Source organism: Danio rerio, chromosome 7, assembly GCF_052040795.2.
Source record: "Danio rerio strain M-AB ecotype USA chromosome 7, GRCz13ab, whole genome shotgun sequence".
Taxonomy (NCBI): Eukaryota; Metazoa; Chordata; class Actinopteri; order Cypriniformes; family Danionidae; genus Danio; species Danio rerio.
The window spans coordinates 14,445,001-14,461,826 of NC_141027.1; the positions used below are offsets into that span (position 1 = coordinate 14,445,001).

At 35.0% G+C, this 16,826-nt stretch overlaps 1 protein-coding gene across 2 annotated transcripts in view; it reads right to left on the reverse strand.

The window, feature by feature from the left end:
• kif7 (kinesin family member 7) overlaps window positions 1-16,508 on the reverse strand; it is a 54,828-nt gene extending 38,320 nt beyond the window's left edge. The window contains exons 1-6 of one of the 2 annotated variants that reach the window (XM_087259293.1): window positions 16,453-16,508; window positions 12,047-12,437; window positions 7,435-7,635; window positions 3,614-4,001; window positions 801-1,341; window positions 470-607 (exon numbers count right to left, since the gene is read on the reverse strand). In XM_087259293.1, coding sequence (XP_087115419.1) covers window positions 470-607; window positions 801-1,341; window positions 3,614-4,001; window positions 7,435-7,635; window positions 12,047-12,374 — 1,596 coding nt within the window. In that variant the 5' untranslated portion in view covers window positions 12,375-12,437; window positions 16,453-16,508. 2 annotated transcript variants of the gene reach the window in all.
• Window positions 16,509-16,826: the final 318 nt, after the last annotated feature.

Here is a 16,826-nt window from a genome sequence, read left to right on the forward strand (position 1 = left end):
GAGAAAATGATCCAAAACACAGCAGAGGAAACTTTCAAATGCTTTCAGAGAAAGAAAATCAAGCTGTAGAATGGCCCAGCCAGTCACCTGACTTGAATCCAACAGACAGACAGATAGATATAGATATGTGTGTGTGTGTGTTTGTCTATGTGTTTTTAAATCGCAAAATTGCACGCAAATAAGTCATTTTGATTGCAAAAAAAAAATATCATGAAAAACTAGGGTGTCTGTTAAGTAACGTTAGTTCATGTTACTCATGTAACTCATGGTGCATTAACTAATGTTAACAATCACAACTTTGTATTTTAATAATGCATCAGTTAACGTTGAGCTATGATTAATAAATACTTTACAAGATTATTAATAATTAGTTAATGTTAGTAAATATATTAACTATTGGACCATTATTCTAAAGTGTGACCTTAAATCTTTAAAATTAAAGCTGCAAAAAAAAAAAATCTTCCCTCACCTGTTGTTTGTACTGTTCCATGGCATCTTCCAAGGCGACTAAAAAGTCAGTGTTTTCTTGCTCGAGTTGCTGAATCTGGGCTTGCAGCTGGGAAGTGTAGTCCTCCCGCTCTCCTCTCCAATCCTCCTTCACAAGATCCTTCAGCAAAAACAAATCCCACTGCTGTGAGAATTACACTGATAACTGCATAGTTTACCGCAAGACATTTGCCCATATGTGTAATTAATGCTCTAGAAATAATGACCTGACTACAGATACATAATTGCCTTTTCATGATGAATTGTTGATTATAAAATATTCATATTTGAAAATGGATATGCCTGAAGCCAACCTGGTTGTTCAGCACGGCTTGTCTCCTTTTGAGTGCAGCGCTGTCCTCAGTAGAGCTGCTTTCAATGCCGCTGTCGAGTCCTGACGCTGAGGTCAAACCGCTGCGTTCCTCCTCAACACCACACAGCCACTCTTTAACCCGCAGGATTTGCCCCGCATTAAGAGTTCCTTCGCCCTGCAGCTCTGTTAAAAGCCTGTAGGCAGAGTCGGTGCACGTCCTATAGTGGGCGCTCTCAGCTTGCAGCTTTCTTACATCCACTTCAAACGGCCGAAGTCTCTTCTCAGGGTCAGATCGTGCAATAATGCGGGTTTCAGAGCGCTGGCGGTTTTCAAGGGCTCGTCTCAGCGCTTTGATCTGGAGTTCAAGGCCCTCAATGCGATCTGGTTCCCCCTGGCAGTTGACTGTAGCCCGGTTTTGTATGTTACGAGCCCGCTTGGCGTAGTTGAGTGTGTTTAGGCTCTCATCAAAGTCGGAGGACGAAGGGCTAATGCAGGCAATCATCAGGGTTTTGGCGTTGCCTCCAAGAGAGTCTTTTAAGATCCTGGCAAAACACACAGATTTACAATACAAAGGCTTGCAGTTTTGAAGATGCCAAAGCAATGTTATACTGTAGGGGAAAATGACACCATTTTTCTCAGGAAACATATTTCTAATGGTGCTGTTGACTTGAAATTTTCACCAGATGTTGGTAACAATCAAAGAAATTCATATATGAAAAGAAAACAAAATTAGTTTAGAAATTAAGTGTATAATAAAATGAAAGGATGCAAGGAAACCCTCTGCCCTTCGTCATTGTAAATAAATATTAGCTGCTTCAGTCAAACATCTACATTATCAGGATGATTGTTATGTTTGGTTTTTTTTCTTTGTGTATTTTTTTTTCACCTTCTTCTCCGCTTACTCAACCCTCTTTTATTGGTTTACCATCTGTCCATCATCATTGACAGTGTCGGTTCCACCAATCCCCGGACGAGCCGCAAGGATTTAAAGCCCTGACAGAGCAGTGTGTGGTGTGTACCATTTTTGCTCCATGCAATTTGTTTGTGCTATGCTTCGGCTGTTTAGTAATTTATTATGTCAGTTTACTGTGGTAATTTGAGTTTGCTTGTTGAACTTTGTTGGCTTTAAGTAACATAATGTGATGGTTGTTGTGTGATTCTAAACTGAGCCTTTGACTGTCTTATCTGGTTTGTTCAGTTTAGATGGAGGTTTTGTTAGATTAGTTTGAGTGTTTTGCCACCTGTGTATTTTGAATTTTGTAGTTTAATTAGTTTAGTTTGGCTGTTGTGTACACTGAAGACCTCAGTTTTTATTTGTATTATTTCTTTTAGTCGCCTAGTTCAGACTTTAGATTTAAGGATTGCTTTGTTTTGTTAATTTAAAACAGGGGTCACCAATGTCGGTCCTGGAGGGCCGGTGTCCCTGTAGGGTTTAGCTCCAACTTGCCTCAACACACCTGCCTGGACGTTTCAAGTATACCTAGCAAAACCTTGATTAGCTTGTTTAGGTGTGTTTGATTAGGGTTAGAGCTAAAATGTGCAAGACACCGGCCCTCGAGGAACAAGTTTGGTGACCAGTGATTTAAAAGATGGACACGGTGGACATTTCAGCGAGAAAATGATCCAAAACACAGCAGAGGAAACTTTCAAATGCTTTCAGAGAAAGAAAATCAAGCTGTAGAATGGCCCAGCCAGTCACCTGACTTGAATCCAACAGAAAATACAAATTAAAGATCAGATTTGATAGACGAGACCCACAGAACATCAAGATTTTCACACTCTGTTGAAGTCTGTGAAAATGTATGACTTTATTCTCCATATAAGAGGCGTTTTTAAGCTGCCATCCCAAAAAAGCCTTTTATATAAAGTATTAAACACACTTCAGTAGTACTCATTTCATACTATTGTTATCACACATAACTCAATTTTCATATATATATATTTTGTTTTGTTTTAATTATATGTTTGTATTGTTTGGGTTATTACCTAAACCTGGTTCAATTCTATGTCAAAAATATTACTCCCAGCAAAAAAACAAGACGTTTTCAATACTTATTTCCCATAATACATATGCCCACTTGCTAAAAACATAATAGAATTCTCACACAACAAACCAACATGGCTTGAAAAAAAAAAAAAAAAAAGACAATCTTTTCAGGGCTCGAAATTTAAACCGTTTTGGTCGCATATGCAAATTTTATATATGTAACCTTAAAATATATTTGGGAGCATTTGTGCAAGTGCATAAAATTGCTGCCGTGCGACCGTCACCACATTTGCAGATTTAGGAGACATTCACGCAGAATGCATCTTTGAACCTAAAAACCTGACATGCATCGCTCAGGAATATTTCTTTCAAATATTTCCCAAATGATGTTTAACAGAGCAAGGAATTTTTCACAGTATTTTCTATTATATTTTTTCTTCTGAAGAAAGTCTTATTTGTTTTATTTCGTAAAGACTAGAAGCAGTTTTTAATTTTTTTCAAATAATATTATTAGCCCCTTTAAGAAATATTTGCTTTTGATTGTCTACAGAACAAACCATCGTTATAAAATGACTTGCCTAGTTAACCTAGTTAAGCCTTTAAATGTCACTTTAAGGTGGATACTAGCATCTTTAAAAATATCTAGAAAAGTGTTATGTACTGTCATCATGGCAAAGATAAAAGAAATCAGTTATTAGAAATGAGTTATTAAAACTATTATGTTTAGAAATGCATAAAAAGATCTTTCCATTAAACAGAATTTGGGGAAAAAGCTTACAGGCGGGCTAATAATTCTGACTTCAACTGTATATTAAAATAATTTGTACCTGGTGATTTTTGAATCCCTGTATGGGATATGGGTGCCTTTTCTTTTGGGGTCCCCAAGCGCTCCAATGACATTTCCGAGAGCAAGTAGTCCACTGTTGATCTGAATGCTCTCCTTGAGCCGTTCGCCGGTGTTGCCGGTTTTAAGGATGCGCTCTGATCCTGCCAGGTCCACAAAATGGAATTTGGATGAGAGGATCTGCACAGAGCCATTCGCTGCTCGAGAGCCTCCACGCCGCTGCTCCATCAGCACAGTGAAGATGGTGTGAGAGCGACTTGAGTGTGGATTCATCTGGGTGGCCCCTGTGTGACGGGCTGTCTTTCCTGACTCTAAGAGACTCAGCACCTCGTCAAGTCCCTCCACTTCACATTCCTTTACACCACAAAGCACTATGGGGAAACACACAAGTCACTGACTGCTGAAAGACTTCCTGATTATTCAATTCAGTTCACTTTGTTTATTTGTATAGTGCTTTTTACAATAATTATTATGAGGGTGCAAATTATTGCATTACAATCAATTTAAGTTAAAGTTACAATCAATTTATTATATACAGACTTACTTAACCTGCGATTTTATAGCATATAGATCAGGAGTGCCTAAACTCGGTCCAGGAGGGCCGGTATCCTGCAGAGTTTAGTTCCAACCTAATCAGACACACCTGGGCTAGCTAATCAAGCTCTTCCTTGGCTGTCTAGAAACAACTTGCCTTAACACACCTGCAAGGATGGCGCTAAAATCTGCAGGGCACCGGCCCTCCAGGACCGAGTTTGGACAACCCTGATATAAATGATGTCTAGGCAGCATGATGGCTCAGCGGTAAGCACTATCACCTCACAGCAAGAAGTTCGCTGGTTCGAGTCAGTCAGTTGGCATTTCTGTGTGGAGTTTGCATGTTCTCCCCGTGTTCACATGTGTTGAGTCTGGTTTTCCCCAACAGTCCTAAGACATGCACTATAGATGAGTTGAATAAAATAAATTGGTCATAGTGTATAAGTGTTTGTTTGAATTTGAGAGTGTATGGATGTTTCCCAGATCTGGGTTGTGGCTGGAAGGGCATCCGCTGTGTAAAACATATGCTGGAATAGTTGGTGGTTCATTCCGCTGTGGCGACTACTGATAAATATCGGGCTAAGCCTAAGGAAAATGAATGAATGAAGGTGATGTCTTTATTTACGCTTTTAATAAAGCGTATTTGTCAACTAGATTAGTCAATTAGTCTAAATGGGCATTTTTTCATTCACAGTCTAGGAAAATACTAAGTGCATAAAAAATGTAAATGTGGCACAAGCATATTAAAATTTTTTCAAAATACTATAATAAACAAACAAATTGAGACAGACTTAGCCTATCTACATGTTCCCCCATTTCCATTTATTTAAACAAAGCATTGTCATATACTGATGATCAGGTGCATAACTCTAGAGATTTCTTCTTAATGTTTTATCTAGAATAATCTGTCACTAATTAAACAACGTGTGCCCTTTTTTTCCTCTCCTCTTTTTTTTTGTATTTCATTTGTTTAATTATTGTTGCTTTTAAACTGAAAACAAAGATGTAAATATGATTGTGATGTATTACTTTGTTACATTTTTGTTACATGACAATAAAAATATTGTAATTAATAATAATAAAGAAACGCTTTCAGGATTTTAAAAAGTCTTTGTTGACTTATAAATAGCATTATGAAATAACGGAATTCAAAAGAAGCTAATTGTTATTGAATATTATTTACAGAAATATAGAATTTAAATGTATAAATAATAGATTTAAGGCAGTGTAACTGCTTAAAAAATTAATAATAATAATAATAATAATAATAATAATAATAAATAAAAGATGGTTCTATTTAGAAAGTCTATTTAGTGTGTTGGCCTATAAGTAGCATTAATTACAAAGAAAAAACTAAATCCAAAACAAGCTAAATGTTATTGAAATTTTACAGAAAAAGAGAATTTACATACAAATCATAGATTTTAAACAATATTAATAATAACTTTAAAAAAATCTAATTTAAATGATTTCAATAAGATTAAAATATTATCTCATTATATGACTAAACATAATTTACTAAACTAGTTTAATTCAAATATACACACACACACACACACACACACACACACACACACACACACACACACACACACACACACACACACACACACACACACACACACACACACACACACACACACACACACACACATATATATATATATATATATATATATATAAACACTGTTGTTGAAACATTTAGGGTTATTTCCTTTTACAATATTATTTTCCATTCAATAGGGATGTCAGTGATGTTAATGACCTAAGGTCACAGTAAAGACATTTAAAATGTGGGAATAGATTTACAAAATGCTTTTTTTTTTACTTTCTATTCATCAAAAAGTTTCCAAAAAATTATCACAGTTTTCATAAAAATATTAGCAGTGAAACTGCTTTTTTAAAATTGATAATAATAATAATAATAAAGAGATGGAATAAAGAGAAGTTTTTGGAAAGTTTTTATTAAGTTAAAAGCAGCATTAATTTTGCAGAAAAAAACTAAACCCAAAACAAGCCAAATACTATTAAAATGTTACAGAAATATAGAATTTACATAGAAATAATAGATTTTAAACAATATTTAATAAATAAATTCTCATTTAAATAATTTCATTGAGATAAAAATATTATTTCATTTTTTCATAATATTTTATTAAAATAATTTAATAAACTAGACAATCAGGCAAGCAATGGCTTAGGTTAATTTACAAATGTAAAGTATGTTGTTCAAAGATTTAGAGTGATTTCCTTTTATACTATTATTTTCTATATTTTCTTTTTTTACTTTCTATTCATCAAAGATTTCTGCCAAAAGAATTATCAGTTTCCACAAAATTATAAGGAAGTGGAATTGTTTTCAAAACTGATAATAATAATAAATTACAATCAAGATTAAAGTAATTTTAGCTTGCCCATCACCAGATTCATTTACATTTTTAGATATACACTAATACACACTACTACTATCCTATACTTTCCTTAGACTTTACAGACCTGAAACTTGCCTATAGCACTTATTCATTGTTGCTCTTAAAGTTGTGTAAATTGCTTCCTTGTCCTCATTTGTAAGTCGCTTTGGATAAAAGCGTCTGCTAAATGACTAAATGTAAATGTAATACACATTACCAGTCAAAAGTTTGGGGTCAGTAGGATTTTTAAATGTTTTAAAATAAGCTTCTCCTGCTTACCAAGGCTGCATTTATTTCATGAAAACATTTTCAGCTTCATTAGTCCGGTCTTATTATTATTAATATTATCATTATTATTATTATTATTATTATTAATGGTAATAGTAATAAAAGCAATAATGACTGGAGTAATAATTTAATTTGAAACAACATACAATAAGAAAGCAGTAACAATTTTTTTTCAATAAATAAATGACGCCTTGATGAACAGAATAACTAAATTTTTATTAGAATAAAAAAAACATGAAAAAATAACTGACGCCAAACTTTTGACCGTAACTGTATATCAAAACAGGAAACAGTTAATTCAAATAGTACCAATAATTATATGTTTTTTAATGATTTAAAAAAGTCTTTGTTGACTTATAAATAGCATTAAATTCAACAGTAAATTCAAATAGTACCAATAATTATATGTTCATAATGTAGATCAAATAGTCTTGATGTGCACGAGAGATCAAAATATAAACATAATGATAATAATAATAAAAAAAATCTAACTTAGTTTTGAATAGTACAGTAATAATTTCAACAGCTTTCAGCTGAGAGGCTCTTGCATCTATTTCCTCCACAAACTTACCTACATTCCCTCTTTCGTCCTCTCGGATATGTATGTCTTTACTGGCCGTCTCAACTTCCAAAAGGTCTCTGAAGACCTCTTTGTAAACCTCCATGTAAGACACCCGGACCGAGAAGTCAATGAGGTCATTCTCGTCCAACAGTTTGAAGATCTCGGCCACAGCTCTGGGAATGATGCCCTGTTCATCATCCCTAAAAGCGGCTGCAGCCAAAAAAACCAACAGCAGGTTAATGAATAACTCTATAAAGCAGACTGAAAAAAAGAAGAAAAAAACCCAGCAAGATCTCAGATTGCGAGTGGAAGGATGGCAACTGAACCGGGGGAGGTGTTGCTGGCAGCATGAACGTGCAAACTCGTTTTAACAAGACACAGACAAAGCCTTTCCTCGCCTTGTGAATCATGTCTGGTCGAGATGAAGCCCCCTATAATAATATGTTGTAAGGAACTGAACTTAGACATGCTTTTTATTTGTTTACACAACAAAGGAGCGGTCACAATACTGAATATACTTACGGCGAAAGAAAAACGTTGCATTTTTACATGATGATTTTTTTCAGCATGTAAAAGTGCTATGATTGTCTTTCTAATAGGGCTACACAATATATTGTTTCAACACTGATATTGCAAAGAGCGTGTCTGCAATGGTCGCATCGCAGAATATGCAATATTGAGTTTAAACACTCACCGGCCACTTTATTAGGTAGACCTTACGTGTACCAGGTTGGACAAAGTACTAAAAATATTCCTCAAGAGATTTTGGTCCATATTGACATGATTGCTGCAGATTTGTCGGCTGCACTACCATGATGCAAATCTCCCGTTTCACCACATCCCAAAGATGCTCGATTGGATTGAGATCTGGTGATTGTGGAGGCCATATGAATATAGTGAACTCATTGTCATGTTCAAGAAGCCAGTCTGAGATGATTCAGATTTTATGACATGGCGCGTTATCCTGTTGGAAGTAGTCATCAGAAGATGGGTACACTGGTCATAAAGTGATGGACATGGTCAGCAACAATACTCAGGGAGGCTGTGGCGTTGACACGTTGCTCAGTTTGTACTAATGGGCCCAAAGTGTGCCAAGAAAATATCCCACACACCATTACACCACCTCAACCACCACACGCCTGAACCATTAATACAAGGAAGGATGGATCCACGCCTTCATGTTGTTGATGCAAAATTCTGAACCTACCATCCGAATGTTGCAGCAGAAATCAAGACTCATCAGAGCAGGCAACGTTTTTCCAATCTTCTCTTGTCTAATTTTAGAGAGCCTGTGTGAATTGTAGCCACAGTTTCCTGTTCTTAGCTGACAGGAGTGGCACCCAGTGTGGTCTTCTGCTGCTGTAGCCCATCTGCTTCAAGGTTGGACGTGTTGTAAATTCAAAGATGCTCTTCTTCATACCTCGGTTGTAATAAGGTTATTTGAGTTACTGTTGCCTTTCTATCGGCTCAAACCTCCTCTGACCTCTGGCATCACTCAGACCAGCACATCTGGCACCATCCACCATGCCACATTCAAAGTGACTTAAATCTCCTTTCTTCCCCATTTTGATGCTCGGTTTGAACTGCAGCAGATCATCTACATGCTTAAATGCATTGAGTTGCTGCAATGTGATTGGCTGATTAGAAATCTGTGTCAACGAGCAGTTGGACAGGTGAACCTAATAAAGTGGCCAGTGAGTGTATGTTGGGACTATATTTCAGCAAGATATATTTTAAAAACATGTGAATAAAAGTTTATCATGCATGTGTTTTTCAAACCTGTGACTTTGCACTCAGGCACTAGAAACTAACCTTTGTAAGTTTAATAAAGACTTATTTTATTTATCTATTTGCAATCAAGATAATGCAGTGTTTTATATATGATTATTAAATTTTTGTGCCTGAATACTGTTTGGCTGCCCAGAAAACTATAAAGCACTGTGAATTTTCTTTTCTTCGCTTTATTGTATTTATCTACACTTTTAAAAAAGTTTATTATATTTTATGCATGCTTCACACCCAGAATAATCCCAAATCAGTCTAAATTACAAATTATTTCCAAATAGATTGGGAGGGGGCCGCAAACATTTTACTGTTAATAATGCAGAAGTGCAAAATCCATTTTATCAGATGACGCATCAAAAACAGCCAAAGCATGCAATAAACATACCAAAATAAGCGAATTTTAGTTCAGTTTGGGTTTATCACGAGTGAAGAAATGATCAAGGTCATTTTTAAACACACACCTGCTGCTGCTGAGAAGGATGAGAACGGTCCAATCAAATAAGGCCAATTACATTGCAAAAACAGCTTGGTTACACACCATTGGTTTGTGTTGGGTCAACAAGAATGAATTAAATGATTAATTATTAGTTACTATTATTTATTAGTTTTTACAAATTTAAGTCAACTGAACATAAAATAATAAAAAAAAATTTTGGTTTTTTTATATGGTAAAAGCGGCCCTAAAGCCCTTTATTGACCAGTCGCTACTATTCAAATGTAAATCTGTAGCCTTCCTATCATTTCGATTTTAATTCTATTGCTTACTTCTTTGCTTCATATTGTGTAATTGCAATATATACCGGGTCTGGCCATGCAGAAATATCCACATCCTTCATATCCTGTGAAGTGCTTTGAAATGTGCAATTTTTTTATTCGATGATTGACACAATCTCAACTGAGACATGAAGAGAGGGCGGGACAGAGAAGCTCCTCTCCTTTAAATAAAACTGCCAATAGTGTTTTGATTTTACCACAGCTCTGCCAGTGAGAATGATTTATTGAAGAGCATCAAATGAAAAATAAATATGAAACACCTTGAAGGGGGCGGTGTATGTCAGATATTAAAGAGCTTTTGATTGGTCAAGATTTGATGAGAAACTGAAGTATGAGGTGACGTCAAAAAAAGTTGATCAATTTATGTAGAAGTGACAAACTACAAGCTTTACATGTTTATACCAGTTTTATATCTTCTAAACGCGAATTTTGTCACCAGTTTGAAGCACAATAGCTTGTAGATATCTCTTAAGCTGCCTTTCCACTGCACACAACATTCGGACACAACTGTTGGTAAATGCCCCATTGTGGCAGTCGCACAAGAGTGTAAAAAGCAAATGCAAAAGTAAGAACCTTTACGCCCCATTCACACTGGGCGTCAGCTTCAACGCTTCCCATTCACTTTGAATTGGTGACGTCAGGCATTGCCAAACTGCAATGTGGACGAAAGAGTCAGCCAATCAGATCGCTTTTGCTGACTAATTTCATTGGCTGACACTGCTATGACAATCGTGCCAGCCCTAACTTCAGACATGCCCTCTGTCAAGCGTTGACGCTGAAGCTCCATGTGAATGGGACGTTATTCTCTGTGCATTCACCATGGTTGAATAAATGAATTGTAGAAATCCATAGACTGCTAAAAATTTTGGAGGAAATGTGGACAATGTAAAAAAAAAAAAAAAGAATATATATATATTTAAATAGACTTTTTTTTCTGATTCAAAAAGTAACAAAAAAATTAAATACTACCAATTGTCATCTTGTGCATATGGAGCTGCTTTGACAACACTGGAATACATCACATCCGATCAAATACAGGCTAGGCGTAGAAGTTCAAATGTTTTAACAGATCCGCAGCCCAAATCGGATACTCTCCACTAGGGTTGCTCGATTATGGGTAAAATCATAATCACGATTATTTTGGTCATAATTGTGATCACAATTATTCAAAACGATTATCATTGAAGTCAAAATTATTCGCCCTTCTGTGAATTTTTTTATATATAAATATTTCCCAAATGACGTTTAACTGAGGATTTTTTCACAGTATTTATTATAATATTTTTTTTCTGGAGAAAGACTTATTTGTTTTATTTCAGCTAGAATAAAAGCAGGTTTGAATATTTTGAAACCCATTTTTATAGCTCAATACTGTCACTTTACTGTCACTTTAAGAATAGTGTGTCTCTGATATGGTTTCTCTTTCACGTGTCTTTTGATTTTCAACTTGTTTGTTTATTACACAACCGAGGGTTAATATGAATAATCACTAAACACTGCACTGTGACACAAATGTGCATGTATTTGAAGCGCTCACATTAAGATGGCGTTAGATGTGTGTGCTCTGCTCATCTCCGAGGCTGAACGTGGTGCAGACACAGACAGAGCATGTGCCCTTTTGGGCTTTTAAAAATATGAATGATGCGAATCCCGTGCTGCAGAAGTTATATCACATTACATGTTTTTAGTCATTTTGACATGGAACTGAGCCTTGCAGAGCAACAAATGTGGAAAACTGGAAAGGGAGCGGTGAATGATGGAATAATCGTTAATCTCGATAAATGGTTTTTCATAATCAGAAGACAAAATCGAAATCAAAACGGGATTTGCAATTAATTGCACAGCCCTACTCTCCACTGAAAATGAATGACTTCCAGTCTGTCATTTGTCGTCTGTCATGTGCAGTGGAAAGGCGGCTTTATAATACTCTTGCTAACATCTAAAAAACAATATTTTGATTTCACGGGACTTTTAAGAATATAGTTCATGTTAAACAATGTTAGCAAATTACCCCTAATGTTCACCCCCAAAACATAATTTGACATTCATTTAAAATACTCACAAATGCTGGCTTCCCCAATGGTGTAGGTTTTGCCTGAGCCTGTCTGCCCATAGGCAAACACGGTAGCATTAAATCCATGAAAGAAGGCCTCGATAAGTGGTTGAACGCAGTTAGTGTACACCTCCTCCTGGGTAGAGCCGTCCTCAAACACAAAGTCACAGTGGAAGTGGCGGTCATTACCCAGGGTGACCCTCCGCTCCTCTGGGTCTGAAGTGATGCAGCTCTCATGGCTGTGCAAAATCTCTTTGGGAAGCAGCGGACGCACGCGGACGGCCACCTGTACAGCACTTTCCTCCACCTTACTGTGGCCGACTCCTTTTGGGGACATCGCTGAGCTGATTAGCGGTCCCTCATTACTACTGTGGGTCTGTGATAATTCTTCCTATGGGCACTGAAATAAATAACCGAGAACAAAGCACATAAACATATAGTGAGGCTTCACAATATATTGTTTCAACATTGATATTGCAACGTGATTATGTGCAGTAGTCACATTGCAGGATACGCAATGTTGAGTCTGTATTATAATTTATCATCTGCATGTGTTTATGAGACCTGCGACTGTATAATGATTTTAAAAGCTTTCAGGCATAAACTAATTGTACAGTTTGTAACTTTAATGAGGGTGAATTTTATTGTAGGAATATACGATATATTGGTGGCCATTTCATTATCGGCCAATAAATGCTATTTTTTGTGTTATCCTTATCGGTCCAATGTCAAAATTTGGCTGATACCTTAAAGCTGGTAGATTACGTAATTGTCCACTGCCTCGCGCATATGTGCGTCAAACTTCTTTTCGAGTGCACTATAATGGAGCTTACCGCACATTGTTTATTCCTTCAAAGTCCGTCCTTTCTTTGTGCGGTATTGCTGTGCGTTAATAACTCAGTAAGTAACTATATTCCTTATCATTGTAGATATGTTTGATAGAGTGTCTTTGTGTATTCTGGTTTAAATCGCCTCAGGAAAATAATACGTGTGTAAACATAATAGCACATGTGCTAAACAACTCGTTGGGTTGTTTGTAATCTATTATGATTGTTTGTTATCATCAACGCGTTGCTTGCCATGTGTTGTTGATGTAAAATTGTATTTAGTTTCATCAGCATATTTATAATGGTTATAACAAGTGCACATGATGGCTATAAGCATGTGCACACACTTAGTGAGCCGACAGAGCCTTCACAGCAGCAGGAGAGACACGTGTCGGTCACTGAATCCAAGGGGTTCTTAACCGTCCGCCTTTAAAACTTTCATCGATAATTTTAACCACAATCAATAACTGCAATTGACAGCAAGAACAAACATAGTTGTTTGATTGACATGCGTTCAAAAGAAACTAAAACGCCAAATGAAGTGAATTAATGCTGCATTTTCTAAAGTAATACTATCTGTATTTGGCTATTTGTTTGTACGGTGGCTCTGTCAAAACAGCTCTCAAAAGGCTTTTTCAGACATTACATATTTGTACACATGTACATTACTGTGACATTTTATTCAAGAACATTTGAGCTGGTTTCAGTTCTTAGTTCTTTCATTTTTCTTTTTATTTAAAATATATTTATTTTACTTGTTTGTTAATTAAATCCCATTTTGTAATTTAACCTATTATTTTTATGCAACAGTCAAGTTGCATGTTAATTTGCTATGCGAAGAAAAGGAAGTCATTTATATTTAAGAATGCTGATTTAAGTGTAATCATGAATATAGGTCTATATAATTCTTGCATTTTTGAAACTATTGCTTTTTTGCTTTAAGTAGGCTATTCAATTCATAAGATTAGTTCAAACTTTTGTGAAGTTTTTAAAATAAAAAATGTATATTTATCAACCTATATAAATTGGTTATCGGCTTCCAAATTTTAAGAGTTATTGATATTGGCCAAAATATGCATATAGGTGCATCCCTATTTTGTTGAAGTATTTTTATACTTATTATTAAATAACTGTACCTGAATAATGTTAACAATAAAACACTTTATTTCAACTGTATCTTTTTCTTTATTGTAATGTATTTATTAGATTTTATGCCGACGTTCTGCCCTACAGAATCATCTCAAACAATCTAAAATTATACATTAACATAAAATGTTAGTTTTTTAAATAAGTGCCTCCATGAAAACTACCAATAATAGCTATAAATAACTAACAATAATGAGCAAAACACAAAGTACTGAACAGAAATTTTTGTGTAAAGATGTCACAAAAAACATACACAGAATGGCAACTGAGCTGTGAACTGTGCATGAAATAGTAAACATCTGGGATTTAAGGGTCTTGTACAGAAGTTTTCAAATTATTATTTAACAAATGTTGACGTCTTGATAACATAACTACAATTTAAACTGCTTTAAGTAACCTGAAATCTAGAATTTGCTTAAAATTATTTGAGCTTATGTCTTAAAGCTTTAAGTGGCTTTAACTGTTGACTATAAAATAAATCTGAAAACACTGTATGCAGATCATCATAAACCATGTGACAACAAAACAACTACATGAGCCAAAAATGAAAAAATACGAGACATTTACATATTTTGAGACAATAAAACAGATACCACAGACAGTAAAACACATACTGTATATGATTCAATATTACTAGCTACATTAGAGGTAAAGCATAAAACAGCAATGCTTAGTCCTCTCAGCAATTGAGGCAAGGTCGGTTTTATATTCGCACATTCAGAATTTTTCCTTAATGATATAATTTTATAAAAGTATTCTTTGTGATTTCTAAATAGGGAAATCATATTAGCAGCCCATAACTATCAAATTTCAACATTATCCACAGTCAATTCAAATTGTTTTGAAGTCATTTTTATTTGCAACTTCAAAGCCAATATTCATAGTAGCATGGTAAACAATATAAATAATATGTCACAAGAAAAATGAACGAATGTAAAACCAACTTTACCTCAATAAAATATGGCTAAGTTAACTTAGCAAGTCAATTAAGTGCAAGTTTTCCCAAAACACAATTGCAGCGCAACAAATAAAAACTAACGGGATTTAGTAAGATTATATACTAAAGATTATAACAGCAAATAAATGTGCTAAACTTTTCCTCTGAAGTTAGATTAGCTGCTAGCAAACTCGTTAAAAGTTAAATGCAATTTTCAGTTTTCTCAGCATGGAGGTAACATTGGTTATTGAGTTAAAGTTGGGTTTATATTCACACATTCAGACTTTCTCCTAAAAATATAATTTCAGAAATGTATCCTTTGTCTATTCTAAATTAGGAAATCATTTTAGCAGTCCATGACTACCAAATGACAACATTGTTTACAGTCAATTAACTTGTTTTGAAGTCATTCTTACATGCAATTTCAAAGCCAATATTCATAGTAGTGTGGTGAACAATACAAACACCGTTTCACAAGTTGTCACTGTTCAAAAACGAACTAGTGTACGAATGTAAAACCAACTTTACCTCAATAAGTTGGTTTTACATTCAAACATTCATTACGTACCATGCTACCTTAAACATTGGGTCAGAAAAAGCATGTAAATATGACTTCAAAACAACATTAGCACTATTTCACTGACTGTAAACAAGATTGTACTTTGATAGTCATTGGCTGCTAATATGATTTCCCTATCGAGAATTGTAAACAATACTTTTCTCAAATTATATTATTAAAGGAAAGCAAGAATGATTCAAAGTAGTGTGGTAAACAATATAAATACCATGTCAAAAGATGTTACTGTTAAAAAAAAATAACGAATCAATGTGCTAAAGTAAAACCAACGTTACTAAGTTGGTTTTATATTCAAATATTTATTTAGTATCATACTAACGTTACTTGCGTAAACATTGGGTTAGAAACAGCATGCAAGTATGACTTCAAAACAACCTTAACACTATTTCATTGACTGCAAATAATGTTTTACTTTGATAGTCATTGCCTGCTAATATGATATCCCTATTTAGAATTTGAAACAATACTTTTCTGAAATTATATTATTAAAGGAAAAGCCAGAAAGGAAAGCCAGAATGTGCGAATATAAAACCAACCTAACCCTAATCTCTCATTCACCTCCAACCAATTTAGTTAAATAAAACATGGCTAAGTTAACTTAGCAAGTAAATTAAAAGTAAGTTTTCTCCCAAACACATCCCAGCGCTACAAATGACAACAGCGAGATGTAGAAAGTCTCTCAAGTTTATAACAGCGAATACATGTGTTTAACTCCTACTCTAAAGTGGGATTAGCCGAACCGCTACAAAGATTAGCCGCTAGCAAACTCATCAAAAGTTAAATGTCTTTAACGCTAGACCGTGTACAAACTCAGAAAAGATATGCAAACGTAAATTTGGCTAACAAAAGCCAGCGCTGATGCATAAGAACTCAAGCTGCTTCTGTCATGCAAAGTTTTTGGGCGGCTTTTGATAACTTTGTAACTTACTGTTGTTTCCGAGTCCATAAATCTGCGTCCGCGGGGCACATCCCATTCTCATTCCCAGATCCCATTCCCTGGATCCAAACCAGAGGATGCGGTGATGTCATCCAGTCGTCTTCCCGAATGCCTGAGTAAAATCTCTGACTTTTCTGGTTTTGATCATGCTCTTGGTCTTATTGTTAACTTTTTTGACATTTTGAGACATTCTACATTTTTTTAAAGAAAAATTATTTCCTAAAGACAATACTTAGATTTAATATAGTCCTTGCTGAAATTTTGTTCAACCTTGAATCACTTGTACATATTACCATGTTGGTAACACATTACAAGTAACGTGAGTTACATATTAGTATTACTTTTCTAAATAACAAATAAAGTAA